Genomic DNA, 18,663 nt, shown 5'->3' with positions numbered 1-18,663 from the left:
GTGTCTTTTGATTTCTTGACTGCTGCTTCCATGGCTGTTGATTGTGGATCCAAGTAAAACGAAATCTTTGACAATTTCAATCTTTTCTCTGTTTATCATGATGTTGCTCATTGGTCCAGTTGTGAGGATTTTTGTTTTCTTTATGTTGAGGTGCAATCCATACTGAAGGCTGTGGTCTTTGTTCTTCATTAGTATGTGCTTCAAGTCCTCTTCACTTTCAGCAAGCAAGGTTGTGTTATCTGCATGACACAGATTGTTAATGAATCTTCCTCCAATCCTGATGCTGAGTTCTTCTTCATATAGTCCAGCTTCTCTGACTATTTGCTCAACATGCAGATTGAATAGGTATGGTGAAAGAATACAACCCTGACGAACACCTTTCCTGACTTTAAACCACACAGTATCCCCTTGTTCTGTCCGGATGACTGCCTCTTGATCTATGTAAAGGTTCCTCATGAGCACAACCAAGTGTTCTGGAATTCTCATTCTTTGCAGTGTTATCTATAATTTGTTATGATCCACACAGTTGAATGGTTTTGCATAGTCAATAAAATACAGGAATGAACATATTCATAGGAAGCTGTGAATGTGTGAATACTGCTTAAAATAGTTGCTCAATGATAATTTGCATTTTCAAGCCATAAAAGTCTTAAACTATAGCAGAAAGCATCCATCTGGGAAGTTTCCAGAAGAACTGGACCTGTCAAGTTAGCAGCACATTGTCCCTGAAGACCTACTGTGCGTTGTTGTTGTTGTATGGTGACGGGTCAATTCTAACTAACTGTGAACCTACTAGACAGGGTGGAACTGCTGCATAGAGTTTCCTAGGCTGTAATCTTAACCTGGGAAGATCTCCAGCTCTTTTCTCCTGCAGAGCTGCTGGTGGCTTTGAACTGCTGAGTGCTTTACCATTGCACCACCAGGGCTCTTTACCTACTGTGTAGATGTTGACTAATCCACCTATCTGTGAGCCTAAGTTTGGTTCAGTGGATTCTGCCGCCACCTGCTAAATTCCAATTGCATCTCTGTGGAAGCCCTGGAGGAGCCCCATATTGTTTGGTAACAATTGCCAGAGATTGTTAGGGCTAGAGGGGCTCAGCAGGATGTTCCAGGGCATTCTAAATGGTGATGTAGATTTTAATAAAATGTGCCAGAGTCTAGCTAAGTGACCGTGATCATTCACTCCTTGTACTTTAGTTTTTGGGCAAAAATAAATACAAGAATTCTGTCTAAGGTTCTTGTGAATAATACATTATACATATGAGTGGACAATACCAGAACATCTATATAAATGTTTTATTTGCATTCATTTTTTTTAAATTGTGTTTTAAGTGAAAGTTTACAATTAAAGTCAGTCTCTCATACAAAAATTTATATACACCTTGATTTTTTTTTTTTTTATGTAATCCTAGCTGCTCTGCCCCTAATGTGACAGCCACTCCTCCTCTCCACTCTGTGTTCCCAGTGTCCACTCAACCAGCTCCTGTCCCCCTCTGCCTTCTCATCTCACCTCCAGGCAGGAGCTGCTCGTATAGTCTCGTGTGTCTACTTGAGCTAAGAAGCTCATTCCTCACCAGTATAATTTTCTGTCTTATAGTCCAGTCCAATCCCTGTCTGAAGAGTTGGCTTCGGGAATGGCTCCAGTCTTGGCCTAACAGAGGGTCTGGGGGCCATGTCTTCTGGGGTACCTCCAGCCTCAGTCAGACCATTAAGTCTGGTCTTTTTATGGGAATTTGAGGTCTGCACCCCACTGCTCTTCTGCTCCATCGGGAATTCTCTATTGTGTTCCCTGTCAGGGCTGTCATCGGTGGTAGCTGGGCACTATCTAGCTCTTCTGATCTCAGGCTGATGGAATCTCTGGTTTATGTGGCCCTTCCTGTCTCTTGGGGTCATATTTACCGTGTGTCTTTGGTGTTCTTCATTCTCCTTTGCTCCAGGTGGGTTGAGACCAATTGATGCATCTTACATGGCTGCTCGCTAGTGTTTAACACCCCAGACACCACTCACCGAAGTGGAATTATTTGCATTCACATTTTTAAAGATAAAAAAAAATTTTTTTTTTTTAATTATATTGTGTACCTCCCTTTCAGCTCCATGTTGTTCACTGGAATTCAGACAAATATCCCAGCTTCGTTGAGGCAGCTCATGAGCCTGATGGACTAGCTGTCTTGGGAGTATTTTTACAGGTAAGAATAAACTGATTTCATTTTACATAATCAGTCAGTGATTTGGGATAAAAGTTTCAGTCATGGAGTAGACACATTCAATCATTTTGTTAATGGTAAACTAGTTTTGGGTTTAATTTTTCTCTTTGGAAATGAGTAATGAACATATATGAGTTTATGGTTCATCTAAGGGCCTAGGACATTGTCTTATGATTTATTATCCATTGATCATTTTAATATGTATAGCAACGGTGGCAACAAGAACAGCAACAACCATAGCAACAGAAGTAGCAGCTGAGATCTTGAGAAGAAAAACCTTGTTCTGGGCTCTTCCTGATTACACAGTATTTAGGAGATGGGAAAGAATAAAGTTCAAGTGCCTGGTTCTTGAAGCACTAGTTTGGCCACAGTGGCTTGTTTCCACACATAGTAATTAAAAAAAAAAAAAAAAAATTGTTGTTGTAATTCCCTTTGATATTCACACGTGGTCAGACAATTATCATTGTCATAACACCTGTGGGTGAGTTGGGCTGCTTAGCTCCCACTGTGACCACATTCTTGCAGGGTGTGTATATTTGCCATGTCACATACCTCTGTGTGTGATGTGATGACTCCTTGAGCTGGGACTGGAGGAAGCGTGGGGCAAAGGCAGAGAGTGGTGTGGAGAGCAATAGCCCCTGTCCTTCAGCCTCCACATGGGAGTGGTGGCAGTGGGATCCAGGTGGGACCAGAGAGAGAGTTCACTTTAGTTTTCAAGTGTGTAAAACCTTCAGGATGACTCATGATGTCCGTAGTAATGAAAAGAGTTACATATGGTAAAACTTGGAAAAGCCAGAAACTGTGTAAGGGGGAAACTTTTCAGAGAAGGAAAACCCAGTTATTTTTCACCAATAGAGAGCGATAGAAAAGTGGTAAGGTTGCACCCTGTCAAAGGCAGAAAACTTGCAAGACCCGGGAAAACAAAGCAGTCCCGTTGGGTTCCAGCTATCACAAGTTTCACTGTATACTCTTTTGAGGAGTTCTGCTTACTTGGGACCTCAACTTGTTTTAGGCTGAAAATGGGAGATGTTTTGATGCCACTATAGTCAGTTTAAGAGTCCTCCGTGGTGCAGACAGTTAATGTGCTTGACTGCTAACCAAAGGGTTGGAAGTTCACGTCCACCCAGAGATGGCTTGGAAGAAAGACTGGATGATCTACTTTGAAAAATCAGCCATGGAGAACCCTGTGGTGCAGAGTTCTACTCTGATACACAAGGGGACACCATGAGTCAGAGGCAATTCAATGGCAACTGTGACAGTGGTCATAGCCAATTTAGACCTAGGGTCTGAAAGTCACGTCTGGCTTAATAAACAAACAAAAAAAAACCATTGCCGTCTAGTCAATTCCAACTCATAGCGACCCTAGGGGACAGAGTAGAACTGCCTCATAGGGTTTCCAAGGAGCACCTGGAAGATTTGAACTGCGGACCTTCTGGTTAGCAGCAGCCATAGCTCTTAATCACTATGCCACCAGGGCTGGTTGGCTGACTGGCTTAATAGTGCAGCTGTTAGAGTTTCCCAAGCAAGGTTTCTCTCAAGGTAACCTGTATCTTACACATTTATAAAGCTGAAAAATATGAAGCTGTTACTACTAGTTTTGGAACCAAAACTGACAGTTCCGCCAAGGAGTCCTGTAATATTATCTTGTTGTTCAGATTCTTCTGGCATGATAAGGCCAGCAGGTGAAAGAGAGTTTCGTTATAGAACAATCGATGTTTGTTCTGAGTTGGATTAGCTTTTTAAAAGTATAATAATAATAAAAAAAAATAGTGACTGAAATGGAGTGGTTCAGATTAAATCTGCTACAGTAACAATTTCTTTTGAAATTTCATGTTTTTAGATTGGTGAATATAATCCCCAACTGCAAAAAATTACTGACATTCTGGATTCCATTAAAGAAAAGGTAAAATGAATTATTATTTGCTAATGATTAACAGGAAAGCCTGGTTGCATAGTGGTTAAGAGCTACGGCTGCCAACCAAAAGGCTGGCAGTTCAGATCCACCAGGTGTTCCTTAGAAACTCTATGGGGCAGTTCTACACTGTACTATAGGGCTGCCTGAGTGAGAATCGATTGGATGGCAACGGGTTTGGTTTTTTGGGTAATGGTTAACATGTTCTTAAGGAACCCTGGTGGTGCAGTAGTTAAGCGCTTGGCTGCTAACCAGCTTGGTGTTTGGAATCCACCAACTGCTTCATGGGAGAATGATGTGAGTCTGCTTCCATAAAGATTCGTTGCAGTCAAGTCACTTCCGACTCATAGCAACCCTACAGGAAAGAGTAGAACTGCCCCATGGGGTTTCCAAGGAGCAGCTGGTGGATTCGAACTGTGGACCTTTTGGTTAGCAGCTGAGATCTTAAACCACTCTGCCACCAGGGCTCCTCTGTAATGATTACGGCCTTGGAAACCCTTTGGGGCTGTTCTACTGTGTCCAATAGGGTCGCTATGAGTCGGAATCAACTCGATGGTAATGGGTTAATATATTCCTATGACTGTTCTCTCCTGAATTTTCTTACCTTTTTTTAAAGTCCAAGATCTTAGGCACAAGCTTATGCTGTCTGCTTTGAAGCAAGTTTGGAACATACTAGACCAGTAGAGCAGAAGTAACTCAGTACCACTTTTTGGAAATTATGAAAGAGTGTCAAACTACCTAAAATTATTGTTGTTGTTGCTAGCTGCTCGCAAGTTGGCCCAGGACTCATGGTGACCCCATGCACGATGGAACTAAACGTTGCCTGCTCCTGTGCCATTTCCATGATTGGTTGGGGATTGGACTATTGTGATCCACAAGGTTTTCATTGGCTGATTTTTGGAAACAGATTGCCGGACTTTTCTTCCTAGTCTGCCTTAGTCTGGAAGCCCCACGGAAACCTGTTCAGCATCATAGCATCATGCAAACCTCCACTGACAGACAGACGAATGGTGGCTGCACACAAGGTGCATTGGCTGGGCATCGAAACTGGTCTCCTGCATGGAGGGCGAGAATTCTAGACCTGAACCACCTATGCCCTCTTATCTAAAATAACCACTGATAAATCTGTTTCTACATAATCAGCTTCTGGTATTGGAGTTTTGCAGATGCATCTTTAACACTTTTTAAAGAACACTTATATTAAAACAAATTCTATGCTTCTTAAATAAATCCAAGTGGTATGGTATTGCTATTTTTAAAAGGCAGATACTACACAATTCCATATTGTTTCCTTGGGTGTCTGTTTTTTGAGGTCTTTGGAAAGCAAGCTGTACCATTGTAATTTGTGGGAATTCTCTTTTTTCCTCTAGGGAAAACAAACTCGATTCACAAATTTTGACCCAGTGTCTCTGCTTCCTCCGTCTCGGGACTACTGGACATATCCTGGTTCCCTCACAGTCCCACCTCTTCTGGAGAGTGTCACTTGGATCGTTTTAAAGCAACCTATAAATATCAGCTCTCAACAGGTACATCACCTCTTCCAGACTGATCCTGATTCACTCAGAGGAAACTGGGCTGGATCTTTACTTTTTAACCTGCAGTTGAAGCCTGTGTTTTCCCTTCATTGATTGAATGGTTGGTTGGAGCAGATGAGATTCGTGTCCTTTTTTTTATGTGACTTCTATGGCAAGATGATTTCTTTCCCGGTTCTAATATTTTGCAATTTAATGTGCACACAGACATGAAGAAAGTGAAACACCATTTTGGACACTATAACTGTTTTGCTTTTGTGTCTTTTGTTTGGTCTGGGATATAAGCAGGCTGGGATATAAAGGGCAAAATCATGAGACAGGCTCTTGGAAGATCACATTCTCCTTTTGGGCCTCAGCCCCTAGACCTGCTTCTCCCACTGATTTCACATTTAGAAAGCAAACAGGGATAGATGAAGTACCCTCAGAAACACGTCAGCCTGCTAAACACTGAAAGCGTAAAAGTTTAAGAAGAAGTGATCTTACGGCTTTTGTTAACCAAACGTTTTTGGGGTGTCTGAGAAGCTTTTAAGCATTTGTTGAGAGGCTCTGTGGGCTGGCCCCGTATACTTCTCTAGTGAAGACATTTACTCGGTTCTGATAAATGTCCCCTGAGTCCCCACTGTAGGCCAAGCCTCTGCCAAGTTTAGGATATCTTTGATGCTCAGAAACTCTGCTCAGAGCTCTAGAACCCTGCAGATGGGTCAACCTGACCACGTGATTTTATGTGCTCTGGCGTGCTGTGCATCTTAGTAGGTTGTATTTTGTTCTGTTCCCCCTCCTCTTCTTTGAAGTAGGTGCTGCAGTATTTTAGCATGAACATAATCTAGTGATTTTTGCAGCTAATAAAGTACTTCTGTTTTGGGCTTGTACACTTGCCAAGCTGTTAATTTTTCCCCCAAATCAAAGGCTAGAACTGGTTCAAGTTTACCCAGATCTTGTTAGGTAACATTTCCCCTTAGGGTGTTGAACATCTTCAGCCTTCTGCTGGACATTTCTCAGAATTCTCTTGACCTTGTCTTTAGGATTCAAGGTAAATAATAATCTGGGGCGTACTTCTTAAAACATTTGATAAAAGTCTGGTTAGAAATCCAGAGCTTGACTGACATGAAAACTGAATTTCTTCCCATCATAAATCAGGTGGGCTGTATCCTCAGAAAAATGACCTGCCATTGGTTCAGTGGCCTTATTAAAGGGAGTTCATTTTTCTCTTCTTCACAGGTTTGTCAGCCCTGGTGGCATAGTGGTTAAGCACTACAGCTGCTAACCAAACGGTCAGCAGTTCAAATCCGCCAGGCGCTCCTTGAAAACTCTATGGGGCAGTTCTACTCAGTCCTATAGAGTCGCTATGAGTCGGAATCAACTCAACAGCACTGGGTTCACAGGTTTACTTTTCCTCGCCTTTGTGTTAAATTTCAGCAGGTTAATAGTAAAAGTTATTAATTATAGTATCAAGGTAGTTAATGATAAGGGGATATTTTTTTCTCATATTTCAAGGATATCTTTGTTCTTTAAAGCTGCTTGAAATATAACTTGTGCTTTTTCTTCAACCCACCAGTGATTTGAAAAAGAATATATCAAAATACAGAAACCTTGGTGGCATAGTGGTTAAGAGCTACCCCTGCTAACCAAAAGGTTAGCAGTTTGAATCCACCAGGCTGTCCTTGGAAACTCTACGGGACAGTTCCATTCTGTCCTATAGGGTCACTATGAGTCAGATTTGACTCACTGGCGATGGGTTTGGATTTCGGTATATCAAAATATATAATTTAGTTCCATGAAAAACACAGTTAACCTTATTAAAAATAACTCCCTGAAGTTTAGGAATTATAGCTGCTTACTATGGGATCGCTAGGAGGCTCAGTTAGTATTAAATATTAATGTGATTTTTATACAGTGGAATACATAAAATGTTAGCTGCCTTGTAGAGCTGTACTGTGATTGATATTTCACTTTGAAGCGTTCACTTAAATCTACTGCAGCAGAAACACATTCAGGTGTTTTAATTTCTAACCATACTGAGGTGGCTATCTGGATAATACTTCAAATTATTTTAATATAATTTTACGGTGATTTTAAGAGTTAAAGAATAAGCAAATATATACTTTAAAAAATCTAACTGCAGTTTAGCCATGAGAAAAACATCAGACAAATCCCAATTGAGGGTCAGTCTGCAGAATACCAGATCAGTACTCCTCAAAATTGTCAGTCATTTAAAAAAAAAAACAGGGTGTGGGGGGGAACGTCTAAGAAACTGTCACATTCAAGAAGAGCCTAATGAAACAGGACTACCAAGTGTAATGTGGTATCCTGGATGGGATCCTGAAACAGAAAAAAAGACATTAGGTAAAATCTAAGGAAATCTGAATAAAGTTTGGACTTTAGTTAATGTTAATATACTAAGATTGGTCCATTAATTGTGACAAAGGTGTCATACTAATATGTTAGTAATAGAGGAAACTGGTGTGGGGTTTATAGTACAATCTTTGCAATAACTCTGTAAATCTAAAACTGTTAAAAAATTTAAAAAGTTATTTTAAAAAATCCAAAACATGAGAGGGCTGATAAAATTACTAAATTTCTTAGCTCTTTTTTATAAAGTGAACTGAAAATGTCTTTTATATGTTCCATTGATTTAGAGTTATTCCAAAAGATAATTTCAGTCTCAACTTTGGCAGGTCTTTTTTTTTTTTTCAGTCATGGAGGAACAATTGCTTTATTCACTTTCCAATTCCACTGTATAATGTCACTAGCTGAGAAGATTAATATCCTTTTTTTAGTAAGTTGGTGCCAGACTTTTTTTCTAGGTTTTTTTACTGCTCTTTCTTGCCTAGTCACTATTTGGCCTAAAGGATGAATCAGATGCTTTTCATTTTCTTTTTGTTGATTCAAGTACATTTATCTGCCTCAGAGTCAAACACTCAGTATTAAATTCTTGACTTAACTGCCATGCCAGTGAGCAGATGCACTGCTTTCTGACACTTTGGAAGGCTGATTTTCTTGCTGAGTCTCTTTGGGTTATCTTAAATTATCTAAATTGCCTTGCTCGATTGCTGAAATTCAATGTGCAAAATACTTGGCTTTAATTTTTCTCTCCTTTAAAAAAAACTTTTTTTTTTTTTTTTTGGTTTATTATGATACTATTTGCATGCACTGTAGGACAGAGTAGAACTGTCCCATAGGGTTTCCAAGGAGCAGCTGGTGGATTCGAACTGCTGACCTTTTGGTTAACAGCTGTAGCTGTTAACCGCTGCCACTAGGGCTCTGTCTGCATACAATAAAATTCATGAATCTTAAGTGAACGAACAAATCTGTCTTGGAAGAAGTACAACCAGAATGCTCTTTAGAACCAAGGATGGGGAGACTGCGTCTTACATACTTTGAACATGTCAGGAGGGATCAGTCCCTGGAGAAGGACATTATGCTTGGTAAAGTACAGGGTCAGTGGAAAAGAGGAAGACCCTCAACGAGGTGGATTGACACAGTGGCTGCAACAATGAGCTCAGGCATAACAACGATTGTAAGGATGGCACAGGACTGGGCAGTGTTTCGTTCTGTTGTGCATAGGGTCGCTTTGAGTCGGAACTGACTGGACGGCACCTAACAACAAGTGTATGGTTGATGCTTTTGGTAACTGCACACAATTTTGCAACAACCAACACAATTAAATATAGATTACATCCCTTGGCCAGAAAAAGTTGCCTCGTGCCCCTTTGCACTCCATTGTTCCTGGCTCCAGGCAACCACTGACATGCTGTCACTAAAATTTTGTGTTTTCTAGCATTTCATTTAAATGTAATCATCCGTTACATAGACTTTTCTTTTTTAAAAAATTTTATTGTGCTTTAAGTGAAAGTTTACAAATCAAATCAGTCTCTCACACAAAAACCCATATACACCTTACTACACACTCCCAATTGCTTTCCCCCTAATGAGACAGCCCGCTCCCTCCCTCTACTCTCTCTTTTTGTGTCCATTTCACCAGCTTCTAACCCCCTCCACCCTCTCATCTCCCCTCCAGGCAGGAGATGCCAACATAGTCTCAAGTGTCCACCTGATCCAAGAAGCTCACTCCTCACCAGCATCCCTCTCCAACCCATTGTCCAGTCCAATCCCAGTCTGTAGAGTTGCTTTTGGGAATGGTTCCTGTCCTGGGCCAACAGAAGGTCTGGGAGCCATGACCACCGGGGTCCTTCTAGTCTCAGTCAGACCATTAAGTCTGGTCTTTTTATGAGAATTTGGGGCCTGCATCCCACTGTTCTCCTGCTCCCTCAGGGGTTCTCTGTTGTGTTCCCTGTCAGGGCAGACATCGGTTGTAGCCGGGTACCATCTAATTCTTCTGGTCTGAGGCTGATAGACTTTTCTTTTTGACTTTTTTTACTTAGCATATTTTTGAGATTCATCTATTTTATTTTTCTTGCTAATATACCACATTTAAAAAAAAATCTTCACTAATTGATAGACATTTGCATTGCTTTCAGTTTTTGGATATTATGAATAATAGCTATCCATATTTAGGTAGGAAACCCTGGTGGCATAGTGGTTAAGTGCTATAGCTGCTGACCAAAAGGTCGGCAGTTCGAATCCACCAGGTACTCCTTGGAAACTCTCTGGGACAGTTCTACTCTGTCCTGTAGGGTCACTGTGAGTTGGAATTGACTTGAAGGTAGTGAGTTTTGGTTTATATTTAGATATTAGGCATAATTGGCATACCTACTTTTGTGTAGACATATTTTCATATGTTTTCAGTAAATACCTAGGAGTGGAATTGCTGATGCCGTAAATGCATGTTCGATTTTATAAGATACTGCCATATTTTTTTTTTTTTTTTAAGAGGCAGCACCATTTTACATTTCCACCACAAATGTATGAAATTTGTAGTTGCTCCATATCCTTGTCAGTTTGGGATTATTGGTCTTTTTAACTTTAGCCACTCTAGTAGGTATATGGTGGTACCTCACTGTAGCCTTAATTTGCATTTCTCTGTGATGTCTAGTGATGTGGAGCATCTTTTTACATGCTTATTGGCTTCTTTCATGAAGTATCTGTTCAAGTCCTTTGCCCATTTTTAAATTGAGCAGTTTGTTTTTCCATTATTGAATTGCAAGTGTTCTGTATATATTCTAGATAAAAACCCTTTGTCAGATACATATTTTGAAAAAATTTTCTCCCAGTCTATGGTTTGCCTTTTAATTTTTTTTAACTATGTCTTTTGAATAGGAAAAGTTCTCAATCTTGTTGAACTCCGTTTAATCTATTTATCTTTTATAATTTGTACTTTTGGCATCCTGTTTAAGTAACCTTTGCCTAACTATATGCCACAAAATTTTACTATTTTAAAGTTATTCCTAATTTAAGGAATAATTTTAACTCTTTGATTACCTTTGAGTTAATTTTTGTGTATAGGGTGCTCCAGTCTCTCTCTCCTTTCCTCCAGATAATTCCAGTTACACGTACATTTGACTTTTAATATCACCTAAAAGGTCTGTGAAGCTCTTAAAAATTTTTTTTTTCTTTTCTGCTCCTCACCTTACGTAATTCCTATTGATCTATATTCACGTTCGTTTGCTCTTTTCTCTATCATATTAATTTGGCTGTTAAATCCACCCAGTGAGTTTTTTTTATTTTAGAAACTGTACTTTTTTAGTTCTAGAATCGCTAGTTGTTTTTTTGTTATTCTTTGTGATTCTTTGCTGAGACTTTCCATTACTCTGCTGAGATTTCTCATGCATTGAAAAGATGCTTTGTTTAACTTCAGAAAACCATCAGGTAATTATAATATCCACTCTAAAATCCTTGTTTATTCCAACATTTGGTTCATCTTGGGTCAAACTGTTGATTTTCTTTTCTTTGAGAATGTGTTCTATTTTCTTGATTCTTTGTATACTGGGTAATTTTTTATTATATCGTAGACTTTATTAGTGGTCCCTGGGTGACAAAAATGGCTTGTGCTCGACTACTTACCTAAAGATTGGTGGTTCGAATCCTCTCAATGGTGCTGTGGAAGAAAGGCCTGGCAATCTGCTTCCATAAAGATTACAGCCAAGAAAACCCAATGGAGCAGTTCTACTCAGGAACACATGGGGTCACCATGGGTCAGAACCAATTTGATGGCAGTGGTTTTGGTTTTATTTTTTTAGACATTATGAATGTTTAGTTGTGGAGATTCTGGATTCTGTTATTTTTCTCTGATTAGGGGAAATGGCAAAAAAGTGAAAAGCTAGAGGTACTATATAGTGTTGTGGTTAATATATGACTTATTTGCCAGATGGCTTATGTACTGAAACTTTCTGGCTATCTCACAGGTTCCTCATCTGTAAAATGCGGGTAAGATAACATAACACAGGTAGGCTGTGACTTATGATGTATTTGAGTTATGATGAGCCACATGACTGCCCCTTTTTTTTTTTGTACATCTTATCATTAGTAATATGTTGCAGTGTGTAATTTGCTGATGTTATTCTCAAATGTTTATGGGCAGCTATTCAATTTTATGATTTATTGTTCAAAACACTGCTGAATTTAGAAAGATACTGATAATAAAAGGTAATAATAATGAAAACTAAAAAAAAAAAAAGGTGTTGGACATATGTCAGAACCGACTTACAACAGAGTTGTCAGAACAGAACCTTGCCTAAGTCAGGGACTACCTGTGTTATGTGACCCGTTGCCATCAAGTTGATTCTGACTCATGGAGGCCCCGTGCTTTACAGAGTAGAATTCAGCTCCACAGATTTTTGTTGGCTGTAATCTTTACAGAAGCAGATTGCCAGGCCTTTGTTCCGCAGTGCTGCTGCTGGGTTCAAATGGCTGATCTTTCAGTTATTAGTTTAGCAAACTGTTTGCACCACCTAAAACCAAAAACCAAACCCATTGCCACCGAGTCGATTCTGACTCATATGGGGATCTGAAAATGGGGATGTTAGCAATGATTTATTAATAGTGTTGTTTTGGGGATTAAATGAGATAATGTAATATAAAGCACTTAGCACAGTGCCTGGCCCATAGGTAGAGTTCAGTAAAACAGCTTGTTTTTATTATATTCAACTTTTGCAGGCAGTGGAGTGCTATTAAAGATTTTTGAGCAGGTGAAGGACATAAAGCTGTTCACAGAAACATTAGAAAAGAATATCTTAGCTTACTGGGGTTACTACACAAAGAAATTACAATTTTAGTATTTGAGCCAAGAAAAAAACAATAAAACAGGTTGTACCTACCTCAGGCTCAAGGCTGAACTGGGAAGACTTTTGCCAGGGATTATATAGATGCTGAATCAGGCTTATCGACAGAGGGACAGGTTTTCTGCCTGGATGAAGCCCAGGGCTGGGTTAAGAGATGAGACTGGTAGGCGCTTTTAGAGGCCAGTGTAGTGGCGAGGACTCTGGAGGAAAGAGGAGCAAATCTGAGTGAGGGCTGGGAGATGTAGGGACCAACTGGCTGCTCTATGTGATTGGGAGACCCAGAGCCAAAAAGGGAAAGGGTTCGGTGAGACTCCTACCCAAATGAGCACAGTGTTTAGAGAAAGATCTAGCATAAGATCCAGTTCTAGATAGATAGGGTAAGATTCTGGAGAAGTAGGAAGCCATGATCACCTTCCAGAGCAGCCAAAAGAATGGAGGAAATAAAGATGATCGAAGTAAACAGCAGCATCACTGGGGAGGCAAGTCATACTGGGTGAGACCCGTGAGTCAGTGTCCTGATTCAGGACAAGGGTTTCCTGCATAGCCACCTCCAGTGGCCGCTCCAGGCAGACCAGGATTTCCAGGATCTGCAGGAGGGTTGGTGTTTTCTCCATGGTTCCAGAGATTAGTTTTTTTTTCTTGTTTGATTAAAAAAATTTTTTTTTTAAATAAACTTTATTTTAGAAAAATTTTAGATTTACAGAAAAGTTGCAAAGACAGGTTGCACAGAGCTCCCTGTATATCCCTTATCCGGTTTCAGTTTCCTCTAATGTTAACATCTTACATTACCAAAGTACATTTGTCAACACTAACACACCAACGTTGGTATGTCACTATTAACTAAACTCCAGATTATTTTATTTGGATTTCACTAGTTTTTTTTTTTTTTGTTGTTAACGGCATTTTTCTGTCCCAGGATCCAATCCAGGATAAACCAAAGCCAAACCAAACCTGTTGCCGTCAAGTCTCTTCTAACTCATAGTAACCCTGTAGGACAGAGTAGAACTGCCTCCTAAGGCTTCCAAGGAGCCACTGGTGGATTCAAACTGCCAACCTTTTGGTTAGCAGTCGGGCTCTTAACCACTATGCCACCAGGGCTCCAATCTAGAATACCACATTGCATTTAGTTGTCATATCTCCTTAGCTCTACTTTGGTCTGTGACAGTTTCTTGATCTTGCCTTGTTTTTCATGATCTTGACAGTTTGTTTTTTTTTTTTTTTGAGATTAGATTTTGTTGGCTTCTGCTACTTGATTTTACCAGAGAATCTCTTAAGTCTTACTTTGTTTTGACTATAATGATCTGGTCTAATTTTAGAAATTCCCAGAAGCATGTGTAATAGCAAGTTGTAAATACTTGCCTCGTCCTCTCCATATCTGTACTCTTAAAAGACATCCATGCTTGGATAGCTGCTTGTATAGGATGGTTGATCCTGTCTCCATAGAGCATGGCTCTCAACTGTTGTCTGTTTATTGTGAAGGACCTCTTTCCCCTCTGCCTCCCATCCTGGTTAGTTCTGTACAAGAAACATTTTAGACTTCAGGTAAATGATGATGATGGAAACCTGACTGGTAAGTCCTAAAGTTGCTTGACTCTCAGATTAGGTGACTATTAAAGCTTGGAGAACTGACGCAGTCATTCCCGGTAACAGAGTAATTGGTCCTCACTAAAGCAAAGCAAAGCAAACACCAAGACCTTCCTTGTATTAATGGGCAGTGTATTTTTGGTGAACATTTTTGAGGGGACAGACTTATTCAGGTAATTTACCCAGCCTTCATTTTACTATTGCAAATCTGTGCTACTGAGGAAAAAAAGAACAAAAACCAAACCCGTTGCCGTTGAGTGGATTCTGACTCATAGAGACCCTACAGGACAGAGTAGAACTGCCCCATAAGGTTTTAGTCTTAATGAATAATATTAAACCCCCAAAGAAGTTGTTAAATAACTTATAAAACATACTTATAATAGAAAAATATATAACAATTAAAAATAATAGTGTAGATTTATACTTACTGGTATGCTAAGATGTCTAGAATATATATTAAGTGAAAAAAAAACAAGTTTCAAATCAGCATGTATAGTAGAGCCTGTTTTTGTGAAAAAAAAAAAAATTAAGAATGTATGTGTGTGTTTCTACGTAGAAAAACACCTGGAAGAATGTACTCCGTAATGCTAACAGTAATTCTATCTGGGTGGTTTAGTAATTTTTATTTCCTTCTTCCTACTCTGTATATTGTATGAAGTTTTTAAGGTAAATAAGCATTTTTCTTTAGTAATAAAAAATTGCACTCTTTTTGGTGAGAAATATGCCTGATAGCACTTGAAGTGTATTTAAAAATTATCAGCTGTTGAAAGGTCCTAGGTTTTTTCCATAGTTAGAGGTTTACAAGGCCTAAGTGTGGTGGAACAAAGATTTTTAGTTAAAGGAAATGATATCTATAGGATCAAGGTCCTATAGGAGCATCACCACATGTCTCCCACGAAAATCAGGGCCATGATAGGTTAGTGCACATGACATATCGGGGCCATGATATATTGGAATGCTTGTAAGTGTTGCTGGAAGACACTTACTGAGGAAATCTAATCCGATATATTTTATAGATGAGGCAACTGAGGACCAGAGACAATACATGATTTGTATAACATCATGCAGCTGCTTAGTGGCAGAACCAGGATGAACCTAGTTCTGAAAGCCAGTGCAGCACCATTGTACCACTCTGCCTTTTTGGGTGACATTCTCTGATTTCTAGATATGTGCCCTTTACACCACATTCTAAATGTTGCTTCCTCTTTTTGCTTTGATCTTCCAGTAAAGAATGCTTAGGTACTTAATTTTTGAGCCCACTGGCAAAAGAGTTGCTTTATTATGACCCATAACTTAGAAAAATTTCATTGCAATATTTGTAGGTCCTGGTAGAGTAAAGGTTATATGTCTCTTAGCTTTCTACACAGTGCAATTCTGTATCATTGCTGTGACTTTTCAGTGCTTAAACCAACTCCTGTCTTTTCTTTAACAGCTGGCCAAATTCCGCAGCCTCCTTTGTACAGCTGAGGGTGAAGCAGCAGCGTTTTTGTTGAGCAATCACCGTCCACCACAGCCTCTGAAGGGCCGCAAAGTGAGAGCCTCCTTCCATTGAAAGTTGTCACCAGTGGACCATCCCAAACATGACTGTGGAGAGACAACACAAAACAAAACAGAGCACAACACCCCTACTAACAGTTTTTCCCTAGATGTCTGATCGATGGGTAACATTTTGCTGTCAGTTTTAGCACCACAAAGAAAGGCAGATCTCTTTAATCAAACTTTGCTCGTGTGGGTACTCAAGCAGTAAAAATTGTGGGAGTTGTAGCAAAACCTATGATATACCTCTATTCCTACCTGCGTGAGAACACATCACAAGCCTCAGCATGTGTTAAAAAATTTACCTTGCCAGAGAGACTGAATTAGTCATGTTTGTCAGTAATGTTTGGTTAAAAACTTAATTTTATTTCCAGAATTTTGAAATTGTGATACCTTTTTCTAAACAAATGACTCTGCTTAATGTTTTAATACTATTCCAATTCATAAAAAGTAGACAGTATTTCCTTTTAAAGTGAATTTTTGTTAAGATTATTATATTGCTGATTTGAATTGCATGGTACCTTTAATAAAGAGAACAATATGAGGGTTATAGGGGGTGAGATACAGCTACTTAATGGTGTACTCCACAGTTCACAGATAACCCATACAGTGTATGGTGAGATATTCATCAGGATATAAATGGCTATTTACTCTTTAATGAATTATGCCATATACCATACTCATACCATAATGTTAATGATGAACTGGCTAATAATTGACAAGATACAATACTTGGGAATTCATGGAATTAACATGGTTTGGAAGCTAACGGATTACACGGTACCAGCACAGGGCATGGTGAGTGGATTTCCTCCCTTTGGCTGGGAGAAATCTGGTATGGGTCATTGTTAGGCCAACTGGAGGAAAAATTTTTTTGAGTCTCATATAAATATACCTACTTTACACGTACCGACTATCTCATTATCCAACCTTTCGTATTTATGACAATAGTAAAAAAGCTATCTGACTCTTTTGCACATTAACAACGTAAGTCTGGCGGTAACGAACACTGATATGAGATGAGAGTAATGGTGGCTGTGATGGTTAAGGTTATGTGTGAACTTGGCTGTGCCATGATTCTCAGTGGTTTGGCAGTTATGTAATGATGTAATTTGGCAGTTATGTAATGATGTAGTCATCTTCCATTTTTGCGTAATGCCGATTTTCACAGAATAACCTGGTTTTTGGAACCTAACCATGTCAATAAGTGAGGAGTGGGTGTATACAATCAGTCTATAAACCTTTCAGCCCATCACTGTGTCAAAACTCAGCTCCTCTTTTACACATTCCCTCAGTTTACGTATTGCCTTTTAATAATTTTGTAAGGTGACTCTGGATATTCGTTTTAACCTACTATCTCTTATATATTTTGTTTGTTTTTGGTGAAGGATGAAGGGGAGGAAATCCTTTTGCTCTTTCTGGTAGAAACATGGGGTGACAGTAAGCATTAATTTGATCTCCTGTCAACCTCATATAAGACTTGAACAAATGCTATATACCACTGTCATCTTCTGAGAGAAATTTATCTGAGTTTCCTTGATTTTGATGATTTGCTTCAGATACTTCTTTTCCTCCAGATGTAGATTTTGATAATTGAAATTATTCTGTAATATTTTGCCTTATACAATAAATGAGTATAATTAAGTTGTGTAATAATGATGAATACTGGTGCATTATGTAAGCTCCTGGAGAGTAAAAAGTGGCTATCTTTGTCGTTCTTTGACCCTCCCAATGTCTATCTAGCATGAAGCTTTGCAGGAGATCGACACTTAGTAAACATTTGATGAGTTGAATATTTTTGTTTGATTTTATTTGATATCTTTGATAATTTTCTCTGAGATCAAATGCACTGTAAGTAATATAAAAACTAAATGATAAGTTATCTTTTGAAAAAAATTTTTTTTAAAAGAATACTTATTAAACTTACTTTGTGGAATCAGAAGCTCTAATGGTTTTAAAAATGCCGGTGTAGAGTGAAAAAACTTTGGTTTGGAAAGACTCATTGTAAAGTATCCCAGTGAGGGAAGGAATCTTGTTTTCTCAGTTGCTATATTTGGAGGGGTGTGTAGGATGGGAATTTTCATTATTGCATATGTGCGTTACCATTTTGTAATCTGGTTTCTGCTACAGTATTGGACCCATTCTATGCTACAAATTGCGCGTTAGTAGACTAAAGAAGTCTACGCAGACCTGATTTCCTTGAAGATTGTCTGCTAATTTATATCTCTTAGAGGCAAAAAGTTTAAGGTGTGTTAAAATTGTTATACTGCCTCTCTTTAAAAAAATAAAGAGTTGTAAATACTAGTATAGTTCTCTTTTGTTTTCCACAACAATAAAGAAAATGAGACACACTCTGAGCAATATCAGGTCCTTATGTATGCAACACACAGAATAAGATTATATTTTTATACTCTTTGGAAAAAACCTCAAACTCACAGCAAAATTTCAACAACAGTATTTTTTTTTTCTTTTTCTGAATTGTTTGAGAATAAGTTGCCAACTTAATGTCCCATCATCCCACAAACTTTAGTGTGTATTTCCTACCAGCTAGGACATTCTCCTAAACCATACCACCAAAATAACCGTGAGATTAACATTGCTTTATCATTACCATCTAATTCAGTGTTCATTTAGTTGTCATGTCTCCTTCAGTCTGAAAGAACGTGGGTATGTTAAACTTCCTTGTTTCAAATGAGTTTGTCTTCAATACAAGCTCA

At 38.9% G+C, this 18,663-nt stretch overlaps 1 protein-coding gene across 2 annotated transcripts in view; it reads left to right on the top strand.

The window, feature by feature from the left end:
* CA13 (carbonic anhydrase 13) overlaps positions 1-18,188 on the top strand; it is a 55,617-nt gene extending 37,429 nt beyond the window's left edge. The window contains exons 4-7 of one of the 2 annotated variants that reach the window (XM_049853833.1): positions 2,091-2,186; positions 4,045-4,107; positions 5,487-5,642; positions 15,843-18,188. In XM_049853833.1, coding sequence (XP_049709790.1) covers positions 2,091-2,186; positions 4,045-4,107; positions 5,487-5,642; positions 15,843-15,962 — 435 coding nt within the window. In that variant the 3' untranslated portion in view covers positions 15,963-18,188. The remainder of the gene's footprint in view (positions 1-2,090; positions 2,187-4,044; positions 4,108-5,486; positions 5,643-15,842) is intronic. The other variant, XM_049853834.1, reaches the window with a different exon arrangement.
* Positions 18,189-18,663: the final 475 nt, after the last annotated feature.

Source organism: Elephas maximus, chromosome 15, assembly GCF_024166365.1.
Source record: "Elephas maximus indicus isolate mEleMax1 chromosome 15, mEleMax1 primary haplotype, whole genome shotgun sequence".
Taxonomy (NCBI): Eukaryota; Metazoa; Chordata; class Mammalia; order Proboscidea; family Elephantidae; genus Elephas; species Elephas maximus.
Note: the sequence above shows the minus strand (reverse complement) of the source record. Positions and strands in the feature narration are given on the sequence as shown.